We start from the raw sequence: 18326 nt of genomic DNA on the forward strand, positions 1-18326 counted from the left end.
TCACCTTCATCACTTTGTGATTAGATGCTGGGGCTACATCTGATGGCAGAGAATCCTAGGACCATGCACCCTCTACTCCATGTTGTTCACCTTCATCACTTTGTGATTAGGTGCTGGGGCTACATCTGATGGCAGAGAATCCTAGGACCATGCACCCTCTACTCCATGACGTTCACCTTCATCACTTTGTGAATAGATGCTGGGGCTACATCTGATGGCAGAGAATCCTAGGACCATGCACCCTCTACTCCATGTGGTTCACCTTCATCACTTTGTGAATAGATGCAGGGTCTACATCTGATGGCAGAGAATCCTAGGACCATGCACCCTCTACTCCATGTCGTTCGCCTTCATCACTTTGTGATTAGATGCTGGGGCTTCATCTGATGGCAGAGAATCCTAGGACCATGCACCCTCTACTCCATGACGTTCACCTTCATCACTTTGTGAATAGATGCAGGGTCTACATCTGATGGCAGAGAATCCTAGGACCATGCACCCTTTACTCCATGTGGTTCACCTTCATCACTTTGTGAATAGATGCAGGGTCTACATCTGATGGCAGAGAATCCTAGGACCATGCACCCTCTACTCCATGTCGTTCGCCTTCATCACTTTGTGAATAGATGCTGGGGCTACATCTGATGGCAGAGAATCCTAGGACCATGCACCCTCTACTCCATGTGGTTCACCTTCATCACTTTGTGAATAGATGCAGGGTCTACATCTGATGGCAGAGAATCCTAGGACCATGCACCCTCTACTCCATGTCGTTCGCCTTCATCACTTTGTGATTAGACGCTGGGGCTACATCTGATGGCAGAGAATCCAAGGACCATCACCCTCTACTCCATGTTGTTCACCTTCATCACTTTGTGATTAGATGCAGGGTCTACATCTGATGGCAGAGAATCCAAGGACCATGCACCCTCTACTCCATGTTGTTCACCTTCATCACTTTGTGATTAGATGCAGGGTCTACCTCTGGAAACAGAACATCCTAGGACCATACACATGAATCCTTCCAGATGTTCTGTATTCCTGGGGGTTTCTGGAGGCTTCACCAGTGCCCATGAGATTTTCCAAGCCTTTTTCTGGGAGCCTATTGGGCAAGTTGGCAAATACAGTTTACCCATTTAAGTACCTACAAAATCTAGATAAGGAAGCATTCATTTTGGCTTTGAACAAGAGCCTTGTCCCCTTGTTGAAAACTTCCAATTTCCACCAATTTGACCTTTCTAAAAAGATAATTATGTTATACTCGTCTTCCCTATGAGGAGGTTCCTTATCTCTGAGTCCAGTCACTTACTCTGTAGCCTCTGACCTTAATCATTTTCCAGGCCGTGGTAGATAAGTGGCCGAGTTCTGAAATTATAGATTGGCCATAAAAAATAAAAAATGACGTGAAGTTAATTTATATTTTTTTTCTTCCATCTAGTTTGTCAACTTCCAATCAATTACATTCCCAACATGTCGCTCTCCACACGGCACCATGAATCAGCTTGACATCAGCCTTGGATTACAGTAACACCACACAAACACCCAATTTTTTTTTTTTTGGGGGGTGGGGGGGACCTGGCTACAACAAAGGCCGCTTCTAAAATGATTTTCATGGATGCGGCTTTTATTGAAAAATAAATAAATAATCAGCCCTCGACTCAAGGCCGCGCGGATCCGTAACCAGCAAGGCCAGAGAGGGAACTGATGGAGAAAGTGACTGATTAAGATGATACGGGTCATATTTCATGAAAAAATGTAATTCGACTTTTCATTAAAATCTCATTTTTCTTTTGTAGAAAAATGTATTACTCGGCGGCACAATGGTTTGTTTTCGTAGTAAAGCGGAGAGAAAAACAGTGGTTTTTGATAAGGTAATAATCCGAGTGAGGCACGGATAGAAGAAAGCAAGATATATATGCGAGGAGAATGTATGGGTAAGAGAGTGAGGTGGACGCGCTGTCCGCGTAATTGAAAGTCAGAATGATGGCAAGGGTTTAACAAGACTTGTCATAGGGGCATTTATCAAACAAACAGATGCGGGAGAACTCGTGCCCCCATTATTCTGGATAACGGGAGGTGACTTCCCTTCAAGGTGAGAGAAAGCTTGTCATAATGGGAGCTGATAATATTCATTTTTCTTTGGATTTTTTTTTTTCCGCTAGGTCCAGCTGTGTCGTTTTCCAACTGACGATTTTCCTTTTTCTATATTTTATTTTTTTTTGGGTTTTGAGTTGAAATTACAGGAAACCTATCAGCGATCGAACACATTGTGATTGCCGCAGTATCTAAGTCACTTCCGACCCTCGTGGGTGGAATGTTTTGCTCCTTCCCGTCACGCTCACTTGCCAATGTTTAAGATCGTAAATCCTTTCTTCGCTTTTATTCGTCAAATTGAGTCTCCCGATGTTTTAATCAGCTTGTTGTAAAAATAACGTAGAAGTAAAATGAAACCGTCTGCTTCGTTCCTCAACGGTCGGCGACGGTTTATTGCGGATCGATTCGTAACTGATTAAATTCATTTTTGAATTTTAAGGAAAATTCTGATTCAATAGAATCCAAATTTTTCACAATTTGATTTCTCTGGAATTTCAGCCAAACTGGAGGCCAGACGGTCACTGTGTTTAATCTGTTTAATTTATTCCGAGGTGTCTGCCTACTAAACTGTTGGATTGCAAAGAGTCCGCAGTTCTTGTGCAGGGGGGTTCTGCTATCGGTATCCGACCCTATGAACAGTCATTCCTTAAAGAGGGAAAAAAAAATCTAAATAGCTCATACTGGTTTAAACAGAATTGCCCTAAAAAAATATCACCATCACGTATCCCCTGCAGCTCCTGGTTCTGATGGTTCCTGGCCGGTCGCTGCTGTCTTTACTTTCTAAGGCTACGTTCACATTTGCGTTGTGTCGGGCGCAACCACTGCGACGCATGCGTCATGCGCCCCTATATTTAACATGGGGGGCGCATGGACATGCGTTGCACTTGCGTTTTGTGACGCATGTGTCACTGCAGCGCATGCGTCAGGGCGCAGAGGACGCTGCATGATTCAGTTTTTTCTGCGCCAAAAGCCATGAAAAAGTGAACGCATGCGTCACAAAACGCTGCGTTGTGCATGCGTTTACATTTGCGTTGTGCGTTGCGTCGCCAATGCAGCACCACACAACACAAATGTGAACGTAGCCTAACACAATCTCAAAACTTTGGATACGGCAGGATAGCTCACTCAGCCTATGTAGCAATACAGTGGTTGTACAGATCAATAACTGTGACAGGAAACAAGGATATTTGATAGTGTTAATTCAATTCATTGCAAAGACCATGTAATCTGACTACGGAATGATATAGGGACAGAGACCCTAATTCCAGCGATGTATCACTTAGTTTGCTGGGTGCAGCAGCTGTGATAGAATCATCTTTTTCTCTGCTGCAGATCTAGCACAGCTCGAATGCTGAGCTGATTATAACCCCGCCCACGCCCCTGATTAGCTGTTTTCTGTTTATAACCCCGCCCACGCCCCTGATTGGCTGCTTTCTGTTTAGAACCCCGCCCACACCACTGATTGGCTGCTTTCTCTTAATATACAATGTACACACAAAGCAGCCAATCAGTGGTGGTCATGTGGTTGGACCAGAGGGCAGGAAACACCAAGTCCTGTAGTAATAATCTCCTGCTGATATCACACTGATTTTATTGAAAAAAACAACACACAGTCTAGTGAGTGACACATCCCTATAATCTCTGCCCCTATATCATGCTGCTCTCAGATTACACAACAAAAACCCGCTGACAGATTCCTTTAAATGACTCACTAGATTTTTTTCCTTTTTTTTTTTTTAGTCTCCAGAGTTCAGCAGCCATAAACTTATTTTATTTTTATTGACATAGTTGCATGAAGCTTTGTGTTACATAGGAGAATTTGCTAATTTTTAAAAAAATCTTAATCTAAAAAAAAAAAGTCGAAACTATTTTTACTGTTCACATTTCCCGTGAAATAATCTGTAAAATTCTTCAGGACGTGGTGGTTGTGTAGATTGCCAATAAATGAGTGTACATTTTAATAACTTTATTTTTTTTACAAACATTATTGTTTATTTATTTATTATATTTTTTTTTGTTATATTCATAATTGGCTGCATCTGTTCCACGCCTGGGTTGTCTAAGTGGGGACCGCGAGGGACCCCAGTAGTATGGAAACAAGACTCAGGGAATCTAGGATTTGAGAATGATTTCTTTTTCTTCTTTTTTGTTGACTGGCTGGATTTGCAGTTTAAGAACTGTATCAGTTTCGATTACTGGACCTTTAAACCATAGTTACACATACTTTTGGTAATGGTTATCCGGGAGACCGGTCAGTAAAGCTTGCGGCGGCGCCGGCGGGGTCATACTTTTCCTCGCCTCACGTCCACATTTAGGGTTAATAGCATAGAGACGTTTACTGTAAATTCCATCCCTAACACTGCAAGGAACGGTCTTGACCCACCAAAGAATGCAGACTTTTGCATTTACCTTAACCCCGCCACTTTTGTCAGCCAGTCATGACCCCTAATTAGCCGGGATTGTATCTGAAAAACGAATTCGAAACTATTGACAATTATGCACCCCCTACATGTGCTTTCCCCCTTCACACCCTGTTCTCACCCCTTGAATGCACGTTTGGACCCCGAGTCTCCATTTTTTTAGCGTCTCAGCGGTAAGCACAAGAAACCATTCAGAAGTGCTGCTGTTCAAAAGATATCAGGAGACTTCAGTTGGCGCACAAAAGATAAGTCAACTTTTCTTGGAGTTCAAAAGGTCTCCTCTTTTTTAGGAGCCTGCGGAAAGTTTTGGGAGAGTTAGCAAGTACCGATATGTGTTAAAACTACATGGAGTTAAGATCTAGATATAAACTGTAAAGGACATGAAGAGGATAATGCTGCGGTGATAATTAATATTATTTAGGAAACTACTGCGTCTGAAAAAAGGAACAATGCTAGATAATATGTAACCCCGGACACTCTATACAGGCACTTATAGAATTAATGGTATTAAAAATGAGAGATAATCAAGTTTGCCATTTTTAATTGGAGGAAATGTGGTTCTGAAATAGAACTTTTAATGAACAAGCAAATTTTTCATGTTCCGTACATCTCTACTAAAAGTAGAACTTGTAAAAGTACAGAGGCCTCGAGTTTCAAGTGTTGATTAAAGTAACCTTTTAGCACTTTTTTCTAGATTATACGATTTACCAGATGCAATTCTGTTATATCTAAAAATACTGCCTTGTGCATTGGAAATTGTTAAACTGGGCCTTTGCTCAGTGTATACGCAGACAATACTGCCAGGCTACACACAAAAGCAATGTTGCTTCAAGGTACACATAAATAATACTGCCATACTGCACACATACGCAATGCTAATCTATGGTAGACATAAATAATACTGCCATACTACACACATAAGAAATGCTACTCCATGGTACACATAAATAATACTGCCATACTACACACATAAGCAATGCTGCTCCATGGCACACATAAACAATACTGCCATACTACACACATAAGCAATTCTACTCCATGGCACACATAAACAATACTGCCATACTACACACATAAGCAAAGCTACTCCATGGCACACATAAATAATACTGCCATGCTACACACATAAGCAATGCTACTCCATGGCACACATAAATAATACTGCCATACTACACACATAAGCAATGCTACTCCATGGTACACATTAATAATGCTGTTATACTATACGCATAAGCAATGTTACTCTATGGTAAACATAAATAATACTGCCATGCTGCAAACATAAGCAATTCTACTCTATTGTAGACATAAATAATATGCCCATACTACACACATAAGCAATGCCAATCCAGTGTTCACACAAATAATACTGCCATACTGCACACATAAGCAATTCTACTCTATGGTAAATATGAATGAAATTGCCACACTGCACACAAAAGCAATGTTGCTTCACAGTACACATAAATAAAAATGGCCACACTGCATACATAAGCAATGCTACTCCATTGTACAGTACACATAACTAATTCTGCCATACTGCACACATAAGCAATGCTACTTCATGGTGCACATAAATAATACTGCCATACTGCATACATAAGCAATGCTACTCTATGGTAGACATAAATATTACTGCCAAACTATACACATAAGCAACGCTACTTCATTGCACACATAAATAATACTGCCATATTGCACACGTAGACAATGCTACTCCATGGTGCACATAAATAATACTGCCATACTGAACACGTAAGCAATATTACTGATCTGTACTGTACATTTAAGCAATGCTACTATACAGATCACATTAAATAATGCCATAAAACAGCAGTGCTAGCTGAGTGTAAGAATATGTGCACACGTTCAGGATTTCTTGCAGAAATTTCCTGAGAAAAACCTAAAATTTTCGGATTTTTTCGGACATTTCCCAATGCATTATATAGTGGGAAATCCGCAAAAAACGCATTGTGCGCACAAAAATTGCAGAATTCATTCTAAATGATGGGATGCATAATGTATGCTGTTTTTTTGCGGTTTTATAGCGAAAAAAACGCGAAAAAAAATGCGAAAAATCAGCAACGTGTGCACACAGCCTTACATTTATAATCTGTGTTGGCCCTGGGCAGTAAATGGTCTATTGAGGAGATATGGGGTGTTATTAGTATTGTTATTTTTGTTTTATGTTTATACATATATAGTTCTCTGATAATTAATTTTTATTATACCTATATTGTAGCCATTCGTCTCTTCAATTCCATTTTTTTTTCCTTTCCATTAGCAATGATAAAATGATGCCAGCCAGTCATATGGATTTACAAAGCTCCATTAACATTCCCGGAATACATGTACTGTAAATACATCTGCAGTGCAGTGTGCTCCCTCTAGTGACCCCTACTAGTGACAATGTTGTATAATCATTCAACAAGATGGGAATATAAAGCGGCCTTGACCTTTTATGCAAAACAAGAGTAACTGTGCAAATACAAGTTTAGTATGCACAGGATAAAGCCCATCCTTATGCTTTCTGATACTCTGTATCTGGCTTTTCATTCTTTTTAGTGGGCCGCTTCTCTGTCAGCATTTTGCCACCACTATAATTAAGGAACTTCCTCTGTCTGACTTCCTGGCATGCAGTGTTCCTACCATAGTTTAATGGGTTGACTGCTGTTAAATGAAAACCCACCTCTTCATTATACCTGTATGCAGATTAACGGAGAGGAAAGTAGGAACAGAGAACCAAAATCGTGCCTCCACTTACTGTAGAAAGACAAAGACCCACACCTACTTACTATAGAGAGACAAAGACCCATACCTACTTACTATAGAGAGACAAAGACCCACACCTACTTACTATAGAGAGACAAAGACCCACACCTACTTACTATAGAGAGACAAAGACCCACACCTACTTACTATAGAGAGACAAAGACCCACACCTACTTACTATAGAGAGACAAAGACCCACACCTACTTACTATAGAGAGACAAAGACCCATACCTACTTACTATAGAGAGACAAAGACCCACACCTACTTACTATAGAGAGACAAAGACCCACACCTACTTACTATAGAGAGACAAAGACCCACACCTACTTACTATAGAGAGACAAAGACCCACACCTACTTACTATAGAGAGACAAAGACCCACACCTACTTACTATAGAGAGACAAAGACCCACACCTACTTACTATAGAGAGACAAAGACCCACACCTACTTACTATAGAGAGACAAAGACCCACACCTACTTACTATAGAGAGACAAAGACCCATACCTACTTACTATAGAGAGACAAAGACCCACACCTACTTACTATAGAGAGACAAAGACCCACACCTACTTACTATAGAGAGACAAAGACCCACACCTACTTACTATAGAGAGACAAAGACCCACACCTACTTACCATTGCAACACAGAGACCCACACCTACTTACTATAGAGAGACAAAGACCCATACCTACTTACTATAGAGAGACAAAGACCCATACCTACTTACTATAGAGAGACAAAGACCCACACCTACTTACTATAGAGAGACAAAGACCCACACCTACTTACTATAGAGAGACAAAGACCCACACCTACTTACCATAGCAACACAGAGACCCACACCTACTTACTATAGAGAGACAAAGACCCACACCTACTTACTATAGAGAGACAAAGACCCACACCTACTTACTATAGAGAGACAAAGACCCACACCTACTTACTATAGAGAGACAAAGACCCACACCTACTTACTATAGAGAGACAAAGACCCACACCTACTTACTATAGAGAGACAAAGACCCATACCTACTTACTATAGAGAGACAAAGACCCACACCTACTTACTATAGAGAGACAAAGACCCACACCTACTTACTATAGAGAGACAAAGACCCACACCTACTTACTATAGAGAGACAAAGACCCACACCTACTTACTATAGAGAGACAAAGACCCACACCTACTTACCATAGCAACACAGAGACCCACACCTACTTACTATAGAGAGACAAAGACCTACACCTACTTACTATAGAGAGACAAAGACCCACACCTACTTACTATAGAGAGACAAAGACCCATACCTACTTACTATAGAGAGACAAAGACCCACACCTACTTACTATAGAGAGACAAAGACCCATACCTACTTACTATAGAGAGACAAAGACCCACACCTACTTACTATAGCAAGACAGAGACCCACACCCACTTACTGTAGAAGTACATAGACCCATCCCCATTTACTGTAGCGAGACAAAGACCTACTCCCACTAACTATAGAAAGACATAGGCCTGCCTCCACTTACTGTAGAAAGACATAGACCCACCTCCACTTACTGTAGCAAGACAAAGACCTAACCCAATTACTATAGAAAGACAGAGACCTGCCCCCACTTACTATAGAGACACAGAGAGCTGCCCCCACTTACTATAGAGACACAGAGACCTGCCCCCACTTACTATAGTGAGACAAAGACCTGCCCCCACTTACTATAGAGACACAGAGACCTGCCCCCACTTACTATAGAGACACAGAGACCTGCCCCCACTTACTATAGAGACAGAGACCTGCCCCCACTTACTATAGAGACACAGAGACCTGCCCCCACTTACTCTAGAGAGACAGAGACCTGCCCCCACTTACTCTAGAGAGACAGAGACCTGCCCCCACTTACTATAGAGAGACAGAGACCTGCCCCCACTTACTATAGAGACACAGAGACCTGCCCCCACTTACTATAGAGACACAGAGACCTGCCCCCACTTACTGTAGAGAGACAGAGAGCTGCCCCCACTTACTATAGAGACACAGAGACCTGCCCCCACTTACTATACAGACACAGAGACCTGCCCCCACTTACTATAGAGACACAGAGACCTGCCCCCACTTACTTTAGAGACACAGAGACCTGCCCCCACTTACTATAGAGACACAGAGACCTGTCCCGACTTACTATAGAGACACAGAGACCTGTCCCGACTTACTATAGAGACACAGAGACCTGTCCCGACTTACTATAGAGAGACAGAGACCTGTCCCGACTTACTATAGAGACACAGAGACCTGTCCCGACTTACTATAGAGACACAGAGACCTGTCCCGACTTAATATAGAGACACAGAGACCTGTCCCGACTTACTATAGAGACACAGAGACCTGTCCCGACTTACTATAGAGACACAGAGACCTGTCCCGACTTACTATAGAGAGACAGAGACCTGCCCCCACTTACTATAGAGACACAGAGACCTGTCCCGACTTACTATAGAGACACAGAGACCTGTCCCGACTTACTATAGAGACACAGAGACCTGTCACGACTTACTATAGAGACACAGAGACCTGTCCCGACTTACTATAGAGACACAGAGACCTGTCCCGACTTACTATAGAGAGACAGAGACCTGCCCCCACTTACTATAGAGACACAGAGACCTGCCCCCACTTACTATAGAGAGACGGAGACCTGCCCCCACTTACTATAGAGAGACGGAGACCTGCCCCCACTTACTATAGAGAGTCGGAGACCTGCCCCCACTTACTATAGAGAGACAGAGACCTGCCCCCACTTACTATAGAGACACAGAGACCTGCCCCCACTTACTATAGAGAGACGGAGACCTGCCCCCACTTACTATAGAGACACGGAGACCTGCCCCCACTTACTATAGAGACACAGAGACCTGCCCCCACTTACTATAGAGACACAGAGACCTGCCCCCACTTACTATAGAGACACAGAGACCTGCCCCCACTTACTATAGAGACACAGAGACCTGTCCCGACTTACTATAGAGACACAGAGACCTGTCCCGACTTACTATAGAGACACAGAGACCTGTCCCGACTTACTATAGAGACACAGAGACCTGTCCCGACTTACTATAGAGACACAGAGACCTGTCCCGACTTACTATAGAGAGACAGAGACCTGCCCCCACTTACTATAGAGAGACGGAGACCTGCCCCCACTTACTATAGAGACACAGAGACCTGCCCCCACTTACTATAGAGAGACGGAGACCTGCCCCCACTTACTATAGAGAGACGGAGACCTGCCCCCACTTACTATAGAGAGTCAGAGACCTGCCCCCACTTACTATAGAGAGACAGAGACCTGCCCCCACTTACTATAGAGACACAGAGACTTGCCCCCACTTACTATAGAGAGACGGAGACCTGCCCCCACTTACTATAGAGAGACGGAGACCTGCCCCCACTTACTATAGAGACACAGAGACCTGCCCCCACTTACTATAGAGACACAGAGACCTGCCCCCACTTACTATAGAGAGATGTAGACCTGCTCTAACTTATTATAGAAAGACAAAGACCTATTGCACTTACTGTAGAAAGACAAGGACCTGCGCCAACTACTGTTGAGCAACAAAGACCTACCCCCACTTGCTATAGAGACAAAATGCACCCCCACTTATAGTAGAGACAAATACCTACCACTACTTATAATAGAGAGATAAAGACCCGCCTTCACTTACTATATAGAGACAGAGACCGACCCTCACTGACTATGGATAGATACCTGTGTCCACCTACTGTAGAAGGGCAAAATTCAGATCCAACCTACTGTAGAAAGACAAAGACCTGTCCCTATTTACTGTGGTGTCACTACTGGAGATGGAACCACTTTTCCCTTGGACTTAACAACAGGCATAAAATAATGACTAGGGGACAGTACAAAGACCTTTCTGATGATCTTTTTAATCATAGACCTGAAACAGGGACAAGGGGGCATCCTCTGCGTTTGGAGGAAAAAAGGTTTAAGCATAATAACAGACGCGGATTCTTTACTGTAAGAGCAGTGAGACTATGGAACTCTCTGCCGTATGATGTTGTAATGAGTGATTCATTACTTAAATTTAAGAGGGGACTGGATACATTTCTGGAAAAGTATAATGTTACAGGGTATATACACTAGATTCCTCGATAGGGCGTTGATCCAGGGAACTAGTCTGATTGCCGTATGTGGAGTCGGGAAGGAATTTTTTTCCCCAATGTGGAGCTTACACTTTGCCACATGGTTTTTTTTTGCCTTCCTCTGGATCAACATGTTAGGGCAGGTTAGGTTAGGCTATGGGTTGAACTAGATGGACTTATAGTCTTCCTTCAACCTTAATAACTATATTTAGAAATCATGAGCATCCATAGAAAATGGTTGTAAGGAAAGACACTTGCATGGAATTCTGCATTCACAAAGAAACTGATGAAGTAACTACTGAAAAAGAATAGATGGCAAGATACAAAAGTAGGAAAATTATGGCAGTTCCTGGACATATTAGTTGAAGGTAGCAAGACCGTGCTCTTCTATAGATTTGTGTGAAAGGACAGATACATTTTAAGAAGTTTAGTCCACCGCAATTTTTAATGGGAGCACAATAGTGTCTACAGTGACTATCATTTTAGCAGTGATATGGAAGGAACAATAAGCCCGTGTTTAGAGAAAGCTGCAGTAGAGGAATGTAGTTAAGAACTTGGTGAAAGTTGTGAAGCTACCGTATATACTCTTCTCATATGATTTGTACTTGTTTTACTAGTTAACATATACAGGTTTAATTTTGTGCATTTTCATTGTTTCTTTTATAGGTGTAGATGACGCCTACCAGCATGGTCGTGGCGTAGCTCTAGCCGACTTCAATAGGGATGGAAAAGTTGACATTGTATATGGAAACTGGAATGGCCCTCACCGCCTCTTTTTACAGATGAACACAAATGGAAAAGTTCGATTCAGGGTGAGTATGTTCTTGAAATTGACTTTTGAGATTATGTCTTATTTATATCAATTTTGATTGATCTTAACGTGAGTTATTTTGCTTATTTTTCCTATACTGGCTCCATTTAGAAATAATTTGCAATTTTTTGTCACCATTTTATGATATTTTGATCAGTGCCCCATGCAGAGTAAATTGGCACCGATCAGTTAATGATTGTACAGGGCGGCCCATGTATGTGGATACACCTAAATAAAATGGGAATGGTTGGTGATGTCAACTTCCTGTTTGTGTCACACTAGTATATGGGAGGGGGAAAACTTTTTAAGATGGGTGGTGACCATGGCGGCCATTTTGAAGTTGGCCACTTTGGATCCAACTTTGTTTTTTCCAATGGGAAGAGGGTCACGTGACACTTCAAGCTTTATTGAGAATTTCACAAGGAAAACAATGGTGTGCTTGGTTTTAACGTAACTTTATTCTTTCATGAGTTATTTACAAGTTTCTCTTTGTTTACAGCCATTGACATGTCGCAGAGGTTACCACGTGAGGAGAGGATAGAAATTGTGTTGATGTCTAGTGAACGCAGTGCCCGGGTCATTGCAGCAGATTTCAATGCGAGACACCCTATGCAAGAAAACTGTCACCATTCCCATGTTATTTAGGTGTATCCATATAAATGGCCCACCCAAAAAAGTTTGCCTCATCATAATGTTCTGTGCAAACTGAGGGTCCTGTTCCAATTTTTGTTTTGCCCATTCTGCAAAATTGAGATGCTGCAATGACACCCGGGTACTGCGTGCACCAGACATCACAATTTCTATCCTCTCCTCACGTGTTAACCTCTTCGACATGTCAATGGCTGTAAACAAAGAGAAACTTGTAAATAACTCATGAAAGAATAAAGTTACGTTAAAACCAAGCACACCATTGTTTTTCTTGTGAAATTCTCAATAAGTTTGATGTGTCACATGACCCTCTTCCCATTGGAAAAAAAAAAAGTTGGATCCAAAATGGCCGACTTCAAAACGGCCGCTATGGTCACCACCCATCTTGAAAAGTTTTCCCCCTCCCATATACTAATGTGCCACAAACAGGAAGTTGATGTAACCACCCATTCCCATTTTATTTAGGTGTATCCATATACATGGCCCACCCTGTATATCAGTCTGAAGTAGCTGTGGCCATTGAATTTAAACTTCTGTTCCATGTGCTCAAACTGCTGTTGTGTCACCCACAGTGGGGATACTCACCGGCCAACATTTTGCCAATCCTGCTATTTCACTACATATAAGCAAGCCATTGCCTTTTTTTTGTGCCAGCCTTCTCCGGAAAGATGCAGGGAGCACAATCAATGTCTTTGCGCCATAGAGCGGTACAATTGTATCCAAGGCTTAGGCTAGGTGCACACGAGCGTATTTATTGTACAAGCACGACAAAACATCGGATCACACTCGGACCAATGTTAATCTATGGGACCGTCCGCATGTCCAATTTTTTTCTCTGACAGAGACGTCCTAGAAAATAATTGCAGCATGCCAGAGTGTTAGCCAATATTCTGATGCAAGTCATTGAGTCGGTGGAAACAGCAAATTGCACTTGGATGACATCTGAGTACAGTCCGATTTCCATTTAATCTGCGAGGGACCGAATCGGCAATCGTTAATTACCGATTCTGTGCACGAGCTATAATTTTACAACCGGTTGAGGAACATTGGCTGGATCACCGTAGGGTGGACCATGACTGATGCAACCCCAGCTTCTTCCCTACATGTTCTTCGTATGATCTGACCCCGGATCTGGTTTTTCCTTATAACATTTTCATCCTGGCACATTTCAAACCTCCAACAAACAGGTTGTACAGAGGTAACCGGAGCCGGTGGTCCTCTTCTCCGTGGTCTTGGAGCTTCTAGTTTTGAGTTGTGGATTTGTATCTCTCTATTTAGCTTCTTGGTGTTTTACATTTACGGCTTAAGCGTCCATGTTTTTGATTTAATGTTCTGCAGCTATAGAATGTGTGTGGGGTATAAAACCAGAAATAATTATGTTCCAGTTATCACAACGTGCCGTCAGAAATCCGCTTCACAGTCAGTGGAAATAATAATAATTTATAAGTGTTTGAGTGATCATTTGCTTTGTTCCAGTTAACTTCGCCCTATTGCGTCTCTGAAATTCGCTTGGAAATCAAAGCTTTCTCTTCGGGACTGAAACATTCCAATTATAGTTATCAGCATATTTTAGTAAACAGAGATCACTGAGGATTTAATGCTCCGAGATATATTACAAGATTTATGGCTGGCGGTCACCCCTCCCTTTTTCCTGCTGATTTTTAATGCAGCTTTGGAAATCAAACTTCTCTGCCGCGTATTCAGCAACTCGAAAGCTGTTTGCATAAGAAATAGAATCATTTTCATATAAAAGGGCTGATGCATTTACAAAGTTTACCATTCCTTAGACGATATTTTATCCAATACATATCAAATTTGCGGAATAGTTCTCCACTGAAGCTACAATGCTCCTTCATTCGCAGGAAGAAAACTACTTTGGGTTGTTGGAAGGTGACACCATGTGATCCCTTACCTTCATGCATCAGTATATTTGCAAAAGGAAAACATATATCGAGCAAAAAGGGGTTTCCAGGACTAAGATATTGATGACCTATCCTTTGACTGCCACCCACCCATCTGATAAGGATCCAACTAGCACCTCCGTTCTGTAGGTGTCATCCCAGCCGGAAGTACAATGTGTGGGTCACCAGATCATCAAATCTCCGTACACTGTATAGTAGCCATTATTGGGTACTGCAGCTCGTCTATTGAAGTAAACGGGAACTAGGCTTCAGTACTCAAGAAAAGTGATTACACAATGTGGTTTTACAGCTTCATACACTGTACAATTGTGTTTGTCCCAGGTCGGGACTCTGCTCGCTTCATTCCACTTCAGCATTTTTCTTGTGCTCCACGTTGGACTTTTCAACTAGCTCCTGTGTGCTCCCATAATTTTACCTAGGTCTATGTATGTCTTGGCATTTAGACTTTGGGTGTTCCTGAGTCCTATCGGCCTGTGGCTTCCAGTTTCTGCTACCTGATTCTTGGTCTCCTGTCTGTTTGTGGCTTCCAGCACCTTTGCTACCTCATTCCTGGTCTTTTGTCTGCCTGCGGCTTCCAGTACATTTGCTACCTGATTTCCAGTCTCCAGTCTGCTTGCGTCTTCCAGTACCTCTGCTACTTGATTCCTGGTTTCCTGTCTGCCTATGGTTACCAGTACCACTGCGCCCTCTTCCTGGTCTCCTGTCTTCCTGCGGCTTCCAGTACCTCTGCTACCTGTTCTCCATCTCCTGTCGGCCTGCGGCTTCTAACACCTCTCTACCTGTTCCAAGTCTTCTCTCTGCCTATGACTTTCAGTACCTCTGGTCTACTGTGGCTTTCAGTACCTTTTGCTACCTGTTTGCCGGTCTCCTATCTGCTTGCGGCTTCCAGTACCTCTACTACCTGATTCCCAGTTTCCTGTGTGCCTGCAGATTCCAGTACCTCTGCTGCCTGATTGTCGGTTTCCTGTTTGCCTATGGCTTCCAGTATCTGATAATTGTGACCTATGTGCCCACCCAAACTTTGGGCTGGGAGGATCCACCACACAAAGATAGCCTTAAACAGTTAGCCTTACCACATAACATTGAGCAAATGACATCTGCCCTATAGGGAGGTTGCTTTCCAGTGGATCAGAAAGGTTGGAATAAATGGACCTTTTTTCAATGTACTACATGCCTAGTTTCAGTGGCTTCATTGTGGCTACATGATCGGCCTCTATGAACCCCGCTGACTTGCAATGGTGGCCTTCATGTTATATTGTGGAGTCTGTTTTGCATACAGCTTTATTCTTCCTATCAGATCTGATGTAAATTGCATTCATGGCTCCTAAAAGAACCTCCAAGACAAACATGCCTCACAGCCTAACTGCAGTTGCAAATTGAGGTGCAATTTTTTTTTATTTTATTTATTTTGATATTTTTTCTACTTGATGGATTTTAGGAACTTATTCATAGATGCACTTTGCTTTGTATTTTCATGACCAATTGTTTTAATTTCTATCGATTGAAAAGAAATGCATCCTTAAAAAATATAAAAAGAAATATAAAAAATTGCCTGAAGGATATATTTTATCTACACAATTTTACTTGCAATAATATAAGTAGATGTCTGTAAAAGTGAAATAATGTGCGAGATTTACTAAGAAAAATGCACAAGTATTCTTGCCCAGTTGCCATTCAACAAATGTATGTTTTAATCCGGTTTCACACGTCAGTGCCTCCGGTACGGGAAGTGACAGTTTTCTCACGTACCGGAGACACTGACACACATAGACCCATTCAAATGAATGGGTCTATGCACATGTCAGCTGGTTTTCACGGACCGTGTGTCTGTGTGCAAAACATGGAGACATGTCCATTTTTTACCGGCAGCATGTCCCGCAATACGTCCCGCACACGGAGAACAGTGTGCACTCTCCTCCGTGTGCACGGACGGCTGTGGGAGAAACAGCGCTACTGTAAGCGCTGTTCACCTGTGTGTGGTGCTGATGCCGGGTGTCATCCCTCCTCCCCTGCTCGGCCGGCGACCAGAGTGAGCAGGGGAGAAGGGATAAAAGAAAAACTGACGTGGGGTCCCCCCTATATTTTCCAAACAACCCGGCAAAACTCACAGGTGCGGCCTGCTATACTCAGGCTGGTAAGGGGCCATGGCTATGGGCCCCCCCAGCCTTAAAAAAGCAGCCCGCAGCTGCCCAGAAAAGACGCATCTATTAGATGCGCCAATTCTGGAACTATGCCTGGTTCTTCCCACTGCTCTGTGGCATTGGCATATGGGGTAATAAGGGGTTAATGTCACCTTGCTATTGTAAGGTGACATTAAGCCGGCTTAGTAATGGAGATGTGTCAATCAGAAATTTTCCCATGCTACAGAGTTCATATGAGTTCATGCCACCAGGGGGCGCAGTTTTGGTGACAGCACCACTAGTCACCGAAGCTCTGCCCCCTGCATTTCATTCACTCCCCAGTCGTTTACCGCTGGGAGTGGTCGCATTGGCAGCACTCCTGGTTGTAAATGTATTTAACCCTGCTGTTCTGTTGGTCAAAAATGACCGACTTTGAACTTCAATATTCTTTAAAATATTCAAGATGCGGCTCTGAAACCCGTGGCCGACCGACCCATCCTCATTTAAGTCAATCAACCACAAGTTTCAGAACCGCATCTTGAACACCCCAAAAAATACCAATGTTCAAAATAGGTCTCCCCAGACCGAACAGAACAGCAGGGTTAACCCCCTTGGGATGATTTACAGCGTGGGACTTGACTGTACGGCGGACAGGTATGGGATATTGTTGCTTTTTTACTTTGGAATTTTTTACAGGAGAACGAGGGCTTCGGTTGGATTGAGCAAACAATAAAGATAATAAAACTTGTGTTTTTCTTTCTTTCATTAAAATACTTTATTCTTAATGTGTGTGTGTTTTTTAACTCTGTCACAACTGTGGGATTAGTAATGGATAGGTGTCTTATTGACACCTCTCCATTAGTAAGCAAGCTTAATGCCACCTTACAATAGCAAGGTGACATTAACCCCTTATTTACCCCATATGCCAATGCCACAGGGCAGTGGGAAGAACATGGCAAAGCTCCAGAATTGGCGCATCTAATAGATCCGCTTTTTCTGGGCAGCTGCAGGCTGCTTTTTTAAGGTTGGGAGAGGCACATAGCCATGGCCCCTTACCAGCCTGAGAATAGCAGCCTGCACCTGTGAGTTTTGCCGGGTTGGTTGGAAAATATAGGGGAGACCCCACGTCGGTTTTTCTTTCATCCTTTCTCCCCTGCTTGCGCTGATTTCGGCCGAGCAGAGGAGAAGGGATGATAGCCGGCTTCAGCACCACAAGCAGGGGAACAACGCTTCCTGTAGCGCTACTTCCTGGCGCTGTCCGTGTGGTCCTGATGCGGCACACATGTGGCACGCGGCTGCCGCAAATGTGCCACACAGATGTACCACGTGAGCACACCGACACACCGATATCTCCGGTACCAATTTTT

General features: G+C 42.9%; 1 protein-coding gene across 4 annotated transcripts in view; it reads left to right on the forward strand.

Moving 5' to 3' along the window:
• CRTAC1 (cartilage acidic protein 1) overlaps positions 1-18326 on the forward strand; it is a 693808-nt gene that overhangs the window by 535227 nt on the left and 140255 nt on the right. For all 4 annotated transcript variants that reach the window (XM_069754016.1, XM_069754014.1, XM_069754015.1 and 1 more), the window contains exon 7: positions 12125-12270. In XM_069754016.1, coding sequence (XP_069610117.1) covers positions 12125-12270 — 146 coding nt within the window. The remainder of the gene's footprint in view (positions 1-12124; positions 12271-18326) is intronic.

The sequence above is a fragment of the Ranitomeya imitator genome, chromosome 2 (genome assembly GCF_032444005.1).
Source record: "Ranitomeya imitator isolate aRanImi1 chromosome 2, aRanImi1.pri, whole genome shotgun sequence".
Lineage (NCBI taxonomy): Eukaryota > Metazoa > Chordata > Amphibia > Anura > Dendrobatidae > Ranitomeya > Ranitomeya imitator.